This window comes from Saccopteryx leptura, chromosome 5 (genome assembly GCF_036850995.1).
Source record: "Saccopteryx leptura isolate mSacLep1 chromosome 5, mSacLep1_pri_phased_curated, whole genome shotgun sequence".
Classification (NCBI taxonomy): Eukaryota; Metazoa; Chordata; class Mammalia; order Chiroptera; family Emballonuridae; genus Saccopteryx; species Saccopteryx leptura.
The window spans coordinates 207,136,319-207,154,843 of NC_089507.1; the positions used below are offsets into that span (position 1 = coordinate 207,136,319).

Below are 18,525 nucleotides of genomic sequence, written 5' to 3' on the forward strand. Positions count from 1 at the left end.
AATAAAGGTTGGCTAAGACATACCACTGTAAATTTCAGCTCCATAGTTCGGAGTGAGCTTCTGTTGGGATTATGAAGCTCACGCTCGTCTCTTAACCCCTCTTGTTCGGCAATGCCAAAGTTTTATCATAGCATTTTGTATTAAAATACGTGCACAGTCAAAAGCTAGAGCACAGACTTTTGAAGGAAGGGAGAACATCTATGATTATTCAGTCCATTTTCTTCATTTCTTTAACAGCTTTATTGAGATATGATTTACCTACCATAAAGTTCACCTACTTCAAGTGTCCAGTTAAATGATTGTCTGTAGCTTTATAGAGTTGTGCTACCATCACCACAATTCCATTAGCACATTTTCATCAATCGCACCACCAAACACCTGGGTCCGAGTGCCTTTGTTTCCTGGTCCCACCTCCAGTCCTGGGCAGTCACTACTCTGATTGTCTATAAAATTGCCTTCCCTTGACATTTCATCTGAATTAGATCATACACTAGCTAGTCTTTTGCATCTGGCTGCTGTCACAGCATAACATTTTTGAGCTCCATCTGTGTTATAGAATGTATCAGTACTTTATCTCATTGCTGAATAATATTTCATTATACGGATATGCCACAGATTGTTTATTTGTTCACCAGTTGATGTATGTATAGATTGTTTTAATATTTTGGCTATCATGAATAATGTTGCTATTAACAAGTGTATACAAGTTTTGTGTAGACATATTTTTTTTTCATTTCTCTTGGGTAGAAACCTAAAAACACAATGGCTAGGTGAAAGGGAGTTTGATGTTTCCCTTATTAAAGAATTTCTAGACTCTTTTCAAAAGTGACGGAACTATTTTTGTTTCCCCACAAAGTACCAGTGTTCCCATATTCTTGCCAACACTTACTATTGTCTGTCCTTTTACTGATACCAGTCTCTAGTGGATGTCTGTGGCGGTTTCTCACTGTGGTTTTAATTTATATTTCCCTAATGACTAATGAGGTTGACCATCTTTTCATGAGCTTATTGGTCACTCGTATTTCATCCTTAGAAATGTCTAGTCAAATCTTTTGCCAATTTTTTAATTGGGTTATTTGTCTTATTTTTATTGAGCTTTAATTTTGTATATTGGATGTGAATCTTATACATAGAATTTGCAACCATCTTCTCTCAATGTATAACAGGTCTTTTTATTTGCTTAATGGTATATTCTGAAGCCCAATTTTTTAAAAGTCTGATGACATCCAATTTATGTGTTTTTCTCCCATTAATTGGCTCATGCTTTGGGTGTTATAGCTATATACCCATTTTTAAATTAAAGATCATGAAGATTTTTCTCCAAGAAGTTTTAGACTTTTAGTTCTTACATTTAGGACCATGGTCTGTTAGTTTTCATGTATTATGATCTATTAGATCTCTTAGTTCTTGTGTAGTATAAATTTAAATTAAGATTGTTTTATGTGAGCATTTAATTGACCCAGTATCATTTGCTTAAAAGATTATTCTTTTACCATGAAATTGTCTTGGCATCTTATGAAGGACATCAACCAATCATAAATGTAGTGATTTATTTCTGGACTCTCAATTTTCTTTCATTGATCTGTAAATCTATTTTATACCTAACCACTGTACTGATTTTCATAAATTATAAAATCAAGAGCTGTAAGCCCTTCCAACTTTGCTCTCATTTTTTAAAGTTGTTCCTTCTCTTATGTATGGATCCTTGCATTTCCATATGCATGTTAGTATCAGCTTGTTAGTTATTAGAAAAAGGGTCCTGGAATTCTGATAGTGATTGCAAGACATGTATAGGTAAATTCTTTTAAGAATTTCCATCTTGACAATATTGACTTTTCAAACCATAAATGTGGAATGCGTTTCCATTTACTTAGCTCTTCAATTTTTTCCCCACAGAGACTTGTACTTTTCAATGTACAAGTGTTACAGTTTTTTTGTCAAAATATATTTCTAAATACTCTTTATGATACTATTGTGAATGGAGTGGCTTTTTAATTTCGTTTGTAGATTGCCCTTTACGAATGATAAACACAGAATTGATTTTTGTATATTGATCTTGCATCCTGTGACCTTGTTGAAATTGAAAGTGTGGTAGGTAGAGACAACAGGTTATTATTATTCAGACTTTAAAAAAAAAGGAAATACACCTGTAACAACATTGATGAATCCAAAGAACATTATACTAAGTGAAATAAGTAAGACAGAGAAACAAATACTGGGTAAACTCACTCACTCACATGTGGTATCTGAAATAGTCAAATTCGTAGAAGCAGAGAGTAGAATGGTGGTAGTCAGAGGCTGGAGGGTAGAGGCAATGGGGAGATGTTGGTGCAGGAGTTATGTGGGATGAGTAAGTTCTAGGGGAGCTGTGAACCAGTGTATTTTATACCTGAAGGTTGCTAGGAGACTAGATCTTAAGTGTTCTCACCATACACAGTGGTAATCTTGAGAGGTGATGGGTGTGCTAATAATTAGCTCAATTATGGTAATCATTTTACAATGTTTACATCTATCAAAGCCTCACATTGTACACCTTAAAAATACATATAATTTTTATCTGTTAATTATACCTCAATAATGCTGGAAAAAGCAACAAACAGAAAATGGACCCAGAAACAGAAAGCAAATTGTTATTTGCCAGGGTTGATTCATAGTCAAAGGATACAAAGAAAATTTTTTAAAACTTGAGTTTAATTTATGTGAGTTATATTTAATCTCATATATCAATTTACCATATTAGAACATGCAACCACGAAATACTTTTAAGTATTTGTTACTTCCACAAAACTTTAAATAAAAATTATTTTATTTAAAACAATAGAAGTAAGCTCATTACATGTGAACATAAATAAAACATTTTCATGAAAACAATTATTTCCTAAATCAAAAGAGGTTTAGTGAAAAGTGTAGCATTGTTTTACGTTTTTTGCTCATCTCTAACTTCCGGTAGACCAGAAGGCTGCTAAATTCCATGCCTGCTTCTGCATTCAATCTATTGCATTATATTGTTTGATTGAAGTAAATGAAGAGGATTCAGCCTCATACAATTATGAAATCCTGTAACTATTTTTTTAATTGATTTTTATTGTGTTTACATAGATTCTAGTGTTGCCCCGAATGCATCCCCCCTCCCCCATATTCCCCTCAACATCTCCCTTGCACCCCTCCCCATAGTACCCTCCCCCATTCCCTTCAGGTTTTTTTCATCCTATCAGTCCCTTCCCTCTGTCCTCTTTTCCTCTGGTCCCTTTGATCTCTCTTCTGTCTCAATTCCGTTCCTCAGTTCACATTGTTCATTGGATTCCTCAAGGGAGTGAGCTCATATGATATTTTTCTTTCTCTGCCTGGCTTATTTCACTTAATATAATAGTTTCCAGGTCCATCCATGTTGTCGCCAAAGGTAAGATTTCCTTCTTTTTCATGGCCCCATAGTATTCCATTGTTTATATGTACGACTGCTTTTTAATCCACTTGTCCACTGATGGACACTTGGGCTGTTTCCAGATCTTTGCTATTGTGAACAATGATGCCATAAACATGGGAGAGCATTTCTCCTTTTGAAACAGTGCTATGGTGTTCTTGGGGTATATTTCTAAAAGTGGCATAGCTGGGTCAAAAGGCAGTTTGATTTTTAATTTTTTTTTTTTTTTCATTTTTCTGAAGCTTGGAAACAGGGAGAGACAGTCAGACAGACTCCCGCATGCGCCCGACCGGGATCCACCCGGCACGCCCACCAGGGGTGATGCTCTGCCCACCAGGGGGCGATGCTCTGCCCATCCTGGGCGTCGCCGTGTTGCAACCAGAGCCACTCTAGCGCCTGAGGCAGAGGCCACAGAGCCATCCCCAGCGCCCGGGCCATCTTTGCTCCAATGGAGCCTCGCTGCGGGAGGGGAAGAGAGAGACAGAGAGGAAGGAGAGGGGGAGGGGTGAAGAAGCAAATGGGCGCTTCTCCTGTGTGCCCTGGCCGGGAATCGAACCCGGGTCCTCCGCACGCTAGGCCGACGCTCTACCGCTGAGCCAACCGGCCAGGGCTGATTTTTAATTTTTTGAGGAATCTCCATACTGTTTTCCACAGTGGCTGCACCAGTCTGCATTCCCACCAGCAGTGCAGGAGGGTTCCCTTTTCTCCACATCCTCGCCAGCACTTATTCTGTGTTGTTTTGTTGATGAGCGCCATTCTGGCTGGTGTGAGGTGATATCTCATTGTGGTTTTAATTTGCATTTCTCTAATGATTAGTGATGTTGAACATTTTTTCATATGCCTATTGGCCATCTGTATGTCCTCTTTGGAGAAGTGTCTATTCATTTCTTTTGCCCATTTTTGGATTGGATTGTTTATCTTCCTGGTGTTGAGTTTTACAAGTTCTTTATAAATTTTGGTTATTAACCCTTTATCAGACCAGTTGTCAAATATGTGCTCCCATTGTGTAGTTTGTCTTTTTATTCTGTTCTTATTGTCTTCAGCTGTGCAAAAGCTTTTTAGTTTGATATAGTCCCATTTGTTTATCCTGTCTTTTATTTCACTTGCCCGTGGAGATAAATCAGCAAATATATTGCTGCGAGAGATGTCGGACAGCTTACTGCCTATGTTTTCTTCTAAGATGCTTATGGTTTTACTGCTTACATTTAAGTCTTTTATCCATTTTGAGTTTATTTTTGTGAATGATGTAAGTTGTTGGTCTAGTTTCATTTTTTTGCAGGTAGCTGTCCAATTTTCCCAACACCATTTGTTGAAGAGGCTGTCTTTACTCCATTGTGTGCTCTTACCTCCTTTGTCAAATATCAATTGTCCATAAAGGTGTGGGTTTATTTCTGGGTTCTCTGTTCTGTTTCATTGATCTATATGCCTGTTCTTATACCAGTTCCAAGCTGTTTTGAGTATAATGGCCTTGTAGTATAACTTGATATCAGGAAGTGTGATACCTCCCACTTGATTCTTCCTTTTCAAGATTGCTGAGGCTATTCGTGTTCTTTTTTGGTTTCATATAAATTTTTGGAATATGCGTTCTATATCTTTGAAGTATGTCATTGGTATTTTAATTGGTTTTGCATTGAATTTATAAATTGCTTTCGGTAATATAGACATTTTAATGATGTTTGTTCTTTCTAACCTTGAGCACGATATATGCTTCCACTTGTTTGTATCTTCCTTGATTTCTTTTATTGATATTTTATAATTTTCCAAGTACAAGTCTTTAATCTCCTTGGTTAAATTTACTCCTAGGTACTTTTTTTGTTGTTGTTATAATAGTGAAGGGATTGTTTTTTTAATTTCTCTTTCTGACATTTTATTGTTGGTGTATAAAAATACCTCTGATTTCTGAGTATTAATTTTATATCCTGCCACCTTGCTGAATTCATTTATCAGGTCCAGTAGTTTTTTTACTCAGACTTTAGGGTTTTCGATATACAATATCATATCATCTGCAAATAATGATAGTTTTATTTCTTCTTTTCCAATTTGGATGCCTTTTATTTCTTCTTCTTGTCTGATTGCTGTGTCTAGGACTTCCAGAACTATGTTGAATAAGAGTGGTGAAGGGGGGCACCCCTGCCTTGTTCCTGATCTTAAGGGGATTGCTTTTAATTTTTGCCTATTGGGTATGATGTTGGCTGTGAGTTTGTCATAGATGGCCTTTATCATGTTGAGGTATATTCTCTGTATTCCCACTTTGCTGAGAGTTTTGATCATGAATGGGTGCTGGATTTTATCAAATGCTTTTTCTGCATCTATTGAAATTATCATGTGGTTTTTCTCCTTCCTTTTGTTTATGTGATGAATCACATTGGTTGATTTGCGAATATTGTACCAGCCTTGACTCCCCAGATTAAATCCCACTTGATCATGGTGTATGATTTTTTTCATACATTGCTGGATACAGTTGGCTAATATATATTTTGTTGAGGATTTTAACATCTAAATTCATCAGGGATATTGGCCTATAATTTTTCTTTGTGTTGTCTTTGCCTGGTTTTGGAATCAGAATTATGCTCACCTCATAAAAGGAGATTGGAAGTCTTCCTTCCTCTTGAATTTTTTCAAATAGCCTGAGAAGGATAGGAGTTAGTTCTTCTTTGAATATTTGGTAGAATTCACTTGTGAAGCTATCGGGCCCAGGGCTTTGTTTGTTGGGAGTTTTTTGATAACTGTTTTTGATTTCATTTCTTGTATTCAGTCTGTTTAGGTTTTCTGATTCTTCCAGATTGATTTTTAAAAGATTATATGTTTCAAGGAATTTGTTCATTTCATTAGGTTGTCTAATTTTTTGGCGTACAGTTCTTCATAGTATTTTCTTACAATCCTTTGTATTTCTGTTGTGTCAGTTGTTATTTCTCCACTCTCATTTCTAATTTTATTTGTTTGAGTCCTCTCTCTTTTTTTTCTTGGTGAGTCTGGTTAAAGGTTCATAGATCTTGTTTACCTTTTCAAAAAACCAGCTCCCGGTTTCATTAATCCTCTGTATTGTTTCTTTAGCTTCTATGTCATTTATTTCCACTCTGATCTTTATTATTTCCTTTCTTTTACTACCTCTGGGCTTTACCTGCTGTTCTTTTTCTTGTTCTTTTAGATGCAGGGTTTTTCTAGCTTCTTAAGGTATGCTTGTAATGCTATGAACTTCCCTCTCAGTACTGCTTTTGCTGTGTCCCATAAATTTTGAGTTGTTGTATGCTCATTATCATTCGTTTCTAGGAATATTTTTATTTCTTCTTTGATCTCATTGTTAACCTATTTGTTATTTAATAACATGCTATTTAGTTTCCAAGTGTTTGAGTATTTTTTAGTTTTTCTGTTGTGGTTGATTTCTAGTTTTATGCCTTTGTGATCAGAGAAAATGCTTGATATGATTTCAATCTTCTTAAATTTGTTGAGACCACTTTTGTGCCCTAACATGTGGTCTATCCTAGAGAATGTACCATGAGCACTTGAAAGGAATGTATATTCTGCTGCTTTAGGGTGAAATGTTCTGAAGACATCTATTAAATCCAGTTGATCTAGTGTGTCTTTTAAGCCTGTAGTTTCTTTGTTAATTTTCTTTATTGAGGATCTATCTAGTGATGTTAGTGGGGTATTGAAATCCCCTACTACTATAGTATTGCTGTTGATCTCACTCTTTATATCTATCAAAGTCTGCTTTATATATTTAGGTGCTCCTATATTAGGTGTGTAGATATTTATAATGGTTATATCTTCCTGTTGGATTGTTCCCATTATCATTATGTAGTTACCTTCTTTATCTCTTACTATAGCTTTTGTTTTAAAGTCCATTTTGTCTGATACAAGTATTGCTACCCCAGCTTTTTTTTTCATTTCCATTTGCATGAAATTTTTTTCCATCCTTTTACTCAGTCTGTGTGCATCTTTTGTTTTGAAGTATGTCTCTTGTAGACAGCATATGTGTGGGTCCTGTTTTTTCATCCACGCAGCTACCCTGTGTCTTTTCATTGGATCATTGAATCCATTTACATTTAAGGTTATTATTGATATGTAGTTGTTTCTTTTCATTTTATTCTTTAAAGCTGTATTCCTCTTTTGCTATATTCTTTTCCCCCTTTGATCTGTTTACAACAGGCCCCTTAACATTTATTGCAGCATTGGTTTGGTTGTAATGAATTCCTTGAGGTTTTTTTTGTGAGTGTCTGGGAAACTTTTTATTTCTCCTTCAATTTTTAATGATAGCCTTGCTGGATAAAGTAGTCTTGGTTGTAGGATCTTGTTCTGCATTACTTTGAATATTTCTTGCCATTCCCTCCTGGCCTCGAGTGTTTCTGTTGAGAAGTCAGATGTCATCCTTATGGGGGCTCCTTTGTATGTGATAGCCTTTATTTCTCTAGCCTCTTTCAATATTTTCTTTTTATCTCTTAGCTTTGGTATTTTAATTATGATGTGTCTTGGTGTAGACTTCTTTGGGTTTATCTTTAATGGAATTCTCTGTGTTTCTTGAACTTGTGTGACTTTTTCCTGTATCAGTTTAAGGAAGTTTTCAGCTATGATATGATTGAACAAAGTCTCTATCCCTCGTTCTTTCTCTTCTTCTTCAGGAACCCCTATGATGCAGATGTTATTTCTCTTCATGTTGTCACAGAGCTCTCTTAGAGTTTCCTCAGACTTTTTGAGTCTCTTTTCTTTTTACTGCTCTGCTTCCGTGCCTTTGTTGATCTTCTCTTCTAACTCACTCATTCAATCCTTAGCTTCATCCATCCTGCTTTTAATTCTTTCCATTATGGTCTTTATTTCTGATATTGTATTTGTCTTTTCTGACTCTTTTTTATTATTTCAATGTCCTTTTTTATACTTGCTATCTCTTTATTTAGGTGTTCGTTATATTCATCTATTTTTTGGACATATTTTTAGAACAAATTTTTGTTCTAAGATATTTGAGCATCCTAACAATCATTTTAAACTCTGCATCCAATAATTTGGTTATATCTGACTCATTCATGTCCTTTTCTGGGGATTTCTCTTGATTCATTTGGGTTGCATTTCCTTGCCTTCCCATTTTGTCTGCGTATAAGAAAGGTGTGGCCACTGGAGTCCAATGGGTGTGACCTCTGTGTTCTCTAGGTTAGTCTGTCTGCAGACCTGCCACCCCCTCTGCTGCTGCCTCGGGCGTGTGGTATGGGCATTGCTGGTGCTGGCCTGCTGCGGCTGTCACTGCAGTTTCTGCCTCTCCTTCACGGGAGTGGCTGTGTTTAGGTGCCCAGGTCTACAAGCCTCAGCCTTCGCCTCGCCTCCGCAGGTTGAGCTGCGTGCCGTGCCTGGGGCCGCAAGCCTTGGCACCAAGGGCAGGGCTGCGCACCTATGCTCCGCCGCGGGTCTTCACCTGTTCTCCGGCTTTTGCCCCACCTCCGCAGATGGAGCTGTGCTCCACATCAGGCCGCAAGCTCTGGCTCCATGGGCCAGGTGGGGCTGTGTGGCCACACTCAGCCATGGGTCTCTGCAATTCCCAGGCTTCACCTTTCCCCTGCTGGCGGGATTGCAGGCAGGCCTGCAGCCAGGCTGGACTGCTTTCATGCATCCCCTCTGCCCCCGCCAGGTGAGACTGAGCTCACTTCGGGCCTTAGTCATGGCCGGCCTGGCTTCCGCCCCCACCAATGGGACCACACTTTTGCATCTGCCACTGCCTGCCTTCCAGTGAGCCCTCAGCAGTGTGGGTGGGGGTGTTGCAGCTCAGACCTCAGCACTCAATACTATATTCCTGAAGGATCCCTCCTTCCAAGCAACTCTGCTCTGAGTGCCACAGGAGAGCTTGTTTGGCTGGTTTCCTGCTTTCCTTTGCTGGTATTGCTGTTACCAGGGGAAATATTTACTTTAGATTTAGGGAGTGACTCAGCCCAGGGGTTAGGGCGGCTGTCCCTCAAAGTGTTTTTCCCTGTGCCTCCTAGATTACACTCTCTTCCTGTTACTCTGGTCCTCTCCTCTCTCCCCATCCCCTGGAGCCCTGGGTGAGTGGTTGTGAAAGAGATTTTCTTCATGGTCCCTTTAAAAAGAATCCTGGGTCTGAGAAATCTGTCTCTTTCTCACAAACAGTATCCTGACTTGTTTCACAGCTAAATACTGTCTATACGCTTCTTCTAGGCTCTGGGGCTGCAGGCTGGAGCTTTGTTCCTGGGGCTCAGAACCCTCCCCTCTCTGCTAAACTCACTTCCCACCACAGAGGTCCCTCCAGGCTGCCCTTTGCTCCTAGGAACTGGGCAGCCCTCTACGCATTTCTGCTTTTTCTACCAGTCTCAGTGTGGCTTCTTCAGTGATCCTTGGTTAAAGAGTCCTCTTAGTTTAGTCCACAGTTGGTTTTTCCAGATGATGGTTCTTAAAATTAAGTTGTAATCCACTTTGGTTCTGGGAGGTAGAAGTTGGTACGTCCGCCTGCTCCATCGCTATCTTGCTGCCTCCTGAAGTCCTATAACTATTAAAGAACTCCTCAGTACACTTGTGAGACACTGAAAGTGCAAAAGGGAAAAAATATCTTAATGTTATTCTGAAACTAGTTTTGACCTCACGAAATCACTGGTGTCAGGGACACTGGGTGGGTTTCTACTTCCCACACTGGGCAATCACAGCTTGCTCCATCATATACAGGTTCCTTCCTTGCTTTGCCCTATCTAATGGCTTAGGACTGAAGAGTTTTGGGAGCAGGTCAGGGCAGAAATCATAAATTTTATAAACAATAAAGTGGGCTGTGGCATTGATGAGTTCATTCTGACAATTTCGTGTGTATTGTGTGAAAGTTTATGAGTAATGGTGTTGATGCTGGAAACAAGGGTTCTCACTGTAGGAAAAAGGAAAAACAAATGTGGAATGGGGAAGGTGAGGAAGACTCTTGTGTTTATGGATTTGAATTAGCGTCAGTCTGAACGATCAGTATAAATTTTTGTTGTTCAAAAATATATTTCTTCCTTCTGTCCAATACATGGGCACAGAGACAGTGTAATCACAGTAACAATGAGCTGTCTGGTACTCAGATCTTGCCTTCCTAATTTCTTCTGTGGAAGAATACCTAATTACCATCTTGGTAAAGAGGGCACAGGTGAGCCTCGAACACCTTGCGGTGCCAGCCAGCGACTGTGTGCTCAGTGACCAGTGGAGCTGCTGATGAATGTGGGAGCTGCCCATAGGGACTACCACTGGGCTGAAACTATTTTTAGTTTACAATTATTTAGATATGTCATCTTTGTACACATTTATCAACTCCTTGTACCTGTGACTCTTATACAACTATAAAAGGAAAACAGCCCTGGCCGGTTGGCTCAGCGGTAGAGCATCGGCCTGGCATGCAGGGGACCCGGGTTCAATTCCCGGCCAGGGCACATAGGAGAAGCGCCCATTTGCTTCTCCACCCCCACCCCCTCCTTCCTCTCTGTCTCTCTCTTCCCCTCCTGCAGCCAAGGCTCCATTGGAGCAAAGATGGCCCGGGCGCTGGGGATGGCTCCTTGGCCTCTGCCCCAGGTGCTAGAGTGGCTCTGGTTGTGGCAGAGCGATGCCCTGGAGGGGCAGAGCATCGCCCCCTGGTGGGCAGAGCGTCGCCCCTGGTGGGCGTGCCAGGTGGATCCCGGTTGGGTGCATGCGGGAGTCTGTCTGACTGTCTCTCCCCATTTCCAGCTTCAGAAAAATACAAAAAATAAATAAATAAAATAAATAAAATAAAAAATAAAAGGAAAACAAATTTACAAATAAACAAATAGTATCATAGAAGAAAATAATCAGTGATAAAAAAAAATCACTGTGAATGGTGGGATATCACCATGTGCCTCAGCTAAATGGAGCCAGAAAGAAAGGTTGAAAATTACCTTGTCCAACTGGCTCTCTTTGCCTATGCAAGTCTCAAGTGCCCTGTAGGGGACACTGTTGGTGCTGACTCAGGTCCCCCTCACGTCCCCTTTCCTGAAATGTGCCCATCTACCAGCTTCCATGTGCTTTGATGCGAGTGACTCATAGTTGTGAACCTTCTCCCAATGTTTGCATTAGACAACCACAACTACCTTGTCTGCCTGCACACACTGAACTGGGGTGCCTGGGAGTTTATATCTCTGCAGTGGAGGACATAGCCAATAACTGATGGGTATTGGAGGCCCAAAAGCCCTTGGCTTGAGATGAGATTAAATCTGGGGCACAGTTTATACTCCAGAGCTCCCTATTAGGATCAGACTGAGACTGGAACTTTGCCTGAAATTGCATTCTCGCTTGGCTCCCTCCTCTCCTCTCTCCCTTATTCCCTTGCTGGTTTCTCCTGGGTCCACGTCCTTAACAGCATAGCACGTCATTTGCATGGGAGCCTTGGCTCAGAGTCTGTTTCAGGAAGAACTGAAATAAGATAAGTCCATTTCTGGTGGAACAAATGGGCTCTTCTGAAGTCAGGCAGCCTTCAACTTGGAGCTGCAGTGTACTGTCTATCATCTGATGTCAACATTCTGAATGCCTACAGTCCCTGGCTGGAGATCTAGTCCCTAAATACAGAAAAGGGGTCCCAGGATGTATCAGAGATGGACGGATGGCCCTGATAGGTCCCTGGTCTCTCTCAGAGAAGCAGGAGTCAACATCTAAGCCTTCAGTTTAAGAATCAGAGGAGGTGCGATGGTCAAGCATCTGGACTCTCAGAGGAATTCCAGCAAGCTTGGCTCTTAAAGATGTTTGAGGAAATAGTCCTCTAGGGGTTGGGGAGGGGCTTGCAACTTGGGACCCAAGTCGAGTGTTCTTGTCTCAGGAGACGCTGAAATGGAAAGATGAAAGTTGCTGGCAAGCCTGGGTCTGAAAAGCTGGGGAGAGGGGTATGGGGGTCAGTCACCATAGCGAAAAGCGGGAGCAATGGACATTGAAAGTCAGCAGCAAAGGACATTGAAGGTCAGTTAGAAAATGTGGTCATAAATGCCTGTCTTCTCATTGGGAGAGACAGAGAAAGTGTCACTGGAGAGGAAATGTGTGAGTAAATGCTCTATGTTGTGAGGTGAGGCTTTTAAGTCATCCCTCTCTCATACTATCAGGATTTTTCTACTACATAAAAAAAAGCACTGTTATTTACAAATAATCCTAAATAGTTTATTGCACCCACTTGTTTTGCACAAGAGTGTGACTTTGGGGGGTAATTCTCATTTAGATACAGTTTTATCGCTACCAGCAAGCTGAAAAGAGCTTAGATAAATTTATTTTCAAGCCAGTGATGATGAGATGAAGTTACCACAATAAAAAATAAAACAAAACAACACCCACGTTCTTTTTCTTTTGTCCCACACCCCCTTCCTAAGTGTACGTGTCAGGGTGAGGAACCCCACACCCTTGCATGGGCCATTTCTTCTCGTCTCCGTAATCAGACTTCCGAAGGGGGGACTGGAAGCCAGGCACAAAGTGCCCCAAATACCAGGATGGGAAGTTATGATTAGGTCATTCAAATAATGGGGTGCCTGTGAAAGTGTCTGAAGAGGGACAGTTCTATATGATTAGAAAGATCAATGGATCAACTGGTTAGTTTATGAAATAAATTACAGACAAAGAGACCAGTTGAGTCTGGGTAAGAGAAGGGGAGGGCCCATCCTCAACATTATGAGTGGGAGGAGGAAAAGAAGTTAAAGCCAATTACTGATGTCAAGTCAACAGGACTTACTGGTTAGAGATGCAGAGTGAGATCTATGGAGCTAGAAATTGAGGATGAGCCCCAAATGCACGATCTCGGCCCTTAATGGACAGTGCTCTCCTTTACTAAGGAAGAAATGTAGGAGGAACAGGCGGGCTTGTAGGGGTTGGGACTGAGTGGCATTTAGGATGGATCCAGTGTGAGCATCCTCTGGGACATCTAACGGAGGTAGATTTCTACAAAGCAGGGGTTTATAAATCTGACGCTCAGAGGGAGGTTTAGTTGTAGATGGAAGTGAGGGTGGTGACTAACAAGCTCATCCCTCCAGGTGGCATTCATCTGCCTCTTCTCTGTCCTGTCCAGTGTTTATCAGTTGGTGGTCAAGGAGGAGAGACTTCAGAAATCGCGGCGGGCCGCTGACATCATCGAGTGTTTTTCGGTGCCCGTGAGCTATCGGAATGCCTCCAGCCTCGACTCCCTGCATTACTTTGCTGCTGAGTTGAAGCCTGCCAACCTGCCTGTCACCCAGCCCTTTACAGTGGGCGACAACAAGACATACAACGGCTACTGGAACCCTCCTCTTTCCCCTCTGAAAAGCTACAGTATCTACTTTCAAGCACTCAGCAAAGCCAACGGAGTAAGTATGGCCACATGGAGGCCAGTGCTGGTCTTGTTTGTGTTTTTCCTTTTAAGGCCATGCGGCGTAGAGCAGAGGTTGACCGATATGGTCCATGGACCAAATCTGCCCCGTGCTTTTTTTTTTTTTTGTAAGTAGGGTGTTTTATTTAGTTTTTACTACAGCATTAGCTTTTCATTTATATAGTCTGGGGCTGTCTTTATGCTGTAACAGTACAAGTAAGTGGTTAGCACAGAAACACTATGCCCATAAAGCCTAAAATACTTATTACATGGCCCGATATTAGAGGATAAAAAAAGGTGTTTTTCTTGGGCAGATCACATGGCCTGAATCTTAAATTTCCTCGTCTATAAAATACCTATCAATTTGAAATCTCTCAATGTGCTAAGCCTATTTTAGTTCATCATAGACTACTAGCTTCTTTACCATTAGTCACATGAGAAAATATTTTCTTTTCTCCCAGAGACGAGATAATCTATTTTTGTGTCAAGTATTTCATTGGTCAAAATATTGTAACTTCTAGGCATCACTCTCGGTCCGTACTCTTAGGGACCCGTAGAACCACTGCAGCCACCTTCTGGGGCGGTATTCTTCATCTGCAGAAGATCCTTCCTACGCCTCGCTTCCCCTTCACGCAGACACACCACTCTGGTCCTTACTTTCCACACGCTAAATATCTTTAGTTTGTTCCTTTTATGACACAAGTTTATCTTTTTCACCTAAGATGCTTCTGTGGACATGCTCCACATTGATATCTTTTCATTCAACAAAGACATCAGGAAGCACTGATGCACGCTGGGCTCGTGTAGTTCATACCAAGGTTATGGAGTATGTGCCCGTATAGAAATGCAAGGGACGGAGGGTGTGCCACGCTCCACAGTGCAGCTGGAGAGACGAGAAGCTCATAGGGAAAGGGGGAGCTGAGACAGGAGCAGGACTCGATGACTTGCGTGGACTCGTGAGGGCTCTGGTGGCAAGCGCGGAGAGTTTCGTCTGTCGGTGGCAGTCACCACCTCGCGAAAAACCCGGCTTGAGGAACTAATTAACATTTAAAATGTCCACTGGCCCATTTAAATTCCACATTGGTATTTCATTTTCTGCATTTATTACTGGCGCAAGCAACGCTGATCACAGAGAGTAGAAAACTGCAAGGAGAAGCAGCCAGACTGCCTTCCACCTGTCCGTCTGGCCTCCCCTCTGCACGAGACGCCGACATGCTGGGGAGGGAGACACAAAGAAGGGCAGAAGCATCTCAGGGCCTGCCTCGCTCCTGATTCCCTGCACCCACACTGGCCGGCTCACTGGTTCAGCCCAACCCCCGTGGTGGGGGGCGTGGCTTTCCCTGCTCTCGCGACAAGTCAAGAGACGCCTTTGGGTTTGGGTGCTGAGAAGAGGAGTAACTGTGCTCAGTCCACACTCTATTACCTTCCTGCTAAGATACTATACAGCCCAGCAAGATCCTGAGTCTCGAACCCGGAAAGACTGAGCAGCGCACTCCAGGACAAGCACGGTGGGCCCTGGGCAGACGAGCAGGGGAGGCAGAGGACTTCTGGAGGGTTTGCCCCCCAAACATTACACAAGAGACCCTCTTTTCAAGACGTGGGATTTTGGCATTAGGAATGAAGTCACCCCACTCTGAAGCTGACTCGTTTAGGAAACAATTTCTACTACTGCTTCCAAGATGAGCAAGGCCTTGCTCATTAATAAGCAGTAACTACTTACACTTTCAAGTCACACCATGTGTGTTCTCCATTTGGATTTAAGAAGTGCAGTGGCCCTGGCCGGTTGGCTCAGTGGATAGAGCGTCAGCCCCGCATGCAGACATCCCAGCTTTGATCCCGGGTCAGGGCACACAGGAGAAGCGACCCTCTGCTTCTCTTCCCCTTTCTCTCTCCCTTCTCTCTCTCCTCCCCTCTCACTACCAGGGGCTCAGTTGTCCAAGCATCAGCCTCAGGCACTGAGGATAGCTCAGTTGATTCAAGCATCAGCCCCAGACAGGGGTTGTTCAGTGGATCCCAGTTGGGGCACATGCAGGAGTCTGTCTTTCTATTTTCCCTCTTCTCACTTTAAAAAAAAAAGAAAAGGAAGTGTAGTAATGAAACACAAGCAGGTGTGGAACCAGAAAGGTGCTTGGGCCACGTTTGTTGAGGATGCTGTTGGCCTCGCAGGAACAGAGAGAGGAAAAGTTGCCAGAGCTGTTGTGTTTTCAGAGTGTTGTATTTTTCTGGCAAGAGAAAACCTTCACACTTTTTCAAATTACTGTGTTTAGTATTAAGTTTCACCAAACAGGGCTGGGCAAAGGGGTCACAGGAGCAGAAAAGCTATTCTCGGGCTGACGAATCTCTGCCTGGCCTCTCAGATTTCTCCACATCACACAGCAAGCGGACAATGCGGCTAAGCCTGGAGGTTTCTTTTTCTTTCGTTTCTTTTTTTTTTTTGAGAAGAAAATGTGATAACCCACAAATTCCTTATCAGCCAAGTTGTTGTTCTTGTGCAAATACATCAGAAAGACATTTTCAGTATCCACAGGCTCCCACGTGCCCTGCTTCTAATAAATCATTCAGAGAGCAACTGGCCGAGCAATGAATCAAAATAAAGAAATCAAGACTAGAGAAATATGGGATAAAATGACCCACAGTGAGCATGGAAACAAATTATACATAGTGTTAATGCTAAATACTTGCTCAAAGTAAGTTACAAAAGAGAAGGTTAATATAAAAACTAATTACTTAAAGAGAGGATGTATAATGTAAAAAAGAAAAAATTAACAGTCGTGATCAGGGTCTCTAATTCATTATAGTGTCAGTAAAAACTTTAAAAAGAGAGCATTTATGAGTCTAAATAAAAATCTGCTAATTTTCTCACTTTAGACAGGATGGAATAAATACTGCTATTTTAGTTTTGATCAAGAGACTTGTTTGAAAGGATAGTTTTTAAAAATAAAGGCAGCCTTCTAAACTATCGTTAAAAATCCAGGAATTAACAACCTACCAAGAAGAGGGAAAGAAACAAAGGAAACTATAAGTAAACATAAAAATCAGCAACTGTAAAGCAAGCCAAAAGACAAAGGCACTAGATTTGATTATTTTTAAAGTGCTGCTTTTCTCCCCTCATAAAAGGGGGGGAAATATATCTGGGGTCAGGTAAAAACCATAATTCGGCAGATCCTTGTCACTAGAAGATTCGAAACAAAGGATGAAGCAAGTTATGGTAAACTTGAAACTAGTTAGAGGAAAGGATAATGGCCACTTACTGCTGGACAGTGGTGAGCCAGGTGGAATCATGCACTATCCATCAATTTCATGGTTCCCTACTTTACCTGCAAGTTTCAGTCTAAGCAAGGTAAGAGAATTTTAGGGTCCAGATATCTTTATTCTATAGATATTAAGGGTGGTTTTCAGCTTAGCAGAGTGGCCAAATACTCAGCCTTTATAATCACACTGCCTATGCACAAAACCCTAGTAAACGTGTGCCTTGAAGTAAGCTATTAAAAGGTTTAGATACTATTGATAAATTGAGTGAACACGTAGCAAGCACATATATATATGTAAAAATAAGACATATACTTCTTCTAAGTGTTGAGACTAAAGCAGTAAGCCAAACAGACAAAGAACTCCCTATCCTCATAGTGTTTACATTCTACTAGAGGAAAAACCCAAAATAAACAAATAAGTATGTGAAATAATATGTCAAATAATTAATGATTAGATTTAAGAACGTGTGAAGGTCACTCATGTAATGTTATTAGGATGAAGATAGACATTTTGCAAACTCTACAGCGATCTAAATAAATGGGAAGTATATATTTTAAATCTAGTCATATAAACACTATGGAGGGTACAAGTATGATGTGAGTTATGAGGCATGGTGCTCAGAGTCCTTGCAGGCATTTTCATAGAGTGTGAGTAGCTCACAGGCACTTGTGTTGGGGGTTAGTAAAATCACGTTTACTCACTGATGCTCTCTTAGGGAATGCAAGGCAGTCCTAGCTGTGAGGAACTGTCCGCGGTGCTGAATCCTAAACTCTGTCTTGTGAATTGTGTATTGTAACCAGTTGTTTTCAATACAACTATCTTATAGAGCTATAGCATTTTAGAGTTGGATAGATTTTGAGGTGTCATCTAGGCTAGACTTGAGGCCAACAAGATATATCAAATAAAGCATTCTTGGTAGGTCATTATATAGCCTCAGCTTGACCGCTGCAGTTCTTTGGAGGGAGACTTGATTCATTGGGGAACAGGTAAAATTATCAGCACTCCCTTCCTTCTGTAAAGCCAAATTCTGTCTCCTTACCTCTCTCCTCTTGATCACTTGTATTGATTCTAACAAACCAAATCTTTTTTCCCCATGTCATCCTTTTGGAGAATATAGGACAGTACCAACAACCATCCCTGGCCACCCGGGTCATTTCTTATTGATATTTAACATGCAATTACTTCTATTTCTCACATGGCATGAATTATGTATCTCTATTATCCTATGTATTTTGTTCTCTCATAGACAGACTGCTTTTTCCCAGGGCCTTCCTTAAAAACAAGTGCCCAAAATTTAGCATCGTACTTCAGGTATAGTAATTCTGGCTACATTTTAACTACCCTTCCTCTCTTGATCATTTTCTAAGACACTACTTCTCAAACATTCTAAGATACTTTTCTCACTTCAGAGCCTTCGCGCAAGCTCTTATTTTACTGAAGCTCTCTTTAATTTATCCTTTGCAAAACTGATGCCTTCTTATTTTTCAGACTTCAGCATTAATATCACATCCTCTGGGAACTCCCCAACCATATTATCTAGGATTCATTCATGCCTGTACTCACCTGCATG

The 18,525-nt window shown here is 41.1% G+C and overlaps 1 protein-coding gene across 13 annotated transcripts in view; it reads left to right on the forward strand.

Moving 5' to 3' along the window:
- PTPRT (protein tyrosine phosphatase receptor type T) overlaps positions 1-18,525 on the forward strand; it is a 966,224-nt gene that overhangs the window by 746,277 nt on the left and 201,422 nt on the right. For all 13 annotated transcript variants that reach the window (XM_066387766.1, XM_066387770.1, XM_066387767.1 and 10 more), the window contains one exon: positions 13,428-13,701. In XM_066387766.1, the coding sequence (XP_066243863.1) occupies positions 13,428-13,701 (274 nt within the window). The remainder of the gene's footprint in view (positions 1-13,427; positions 13,702-18,525) is intronic.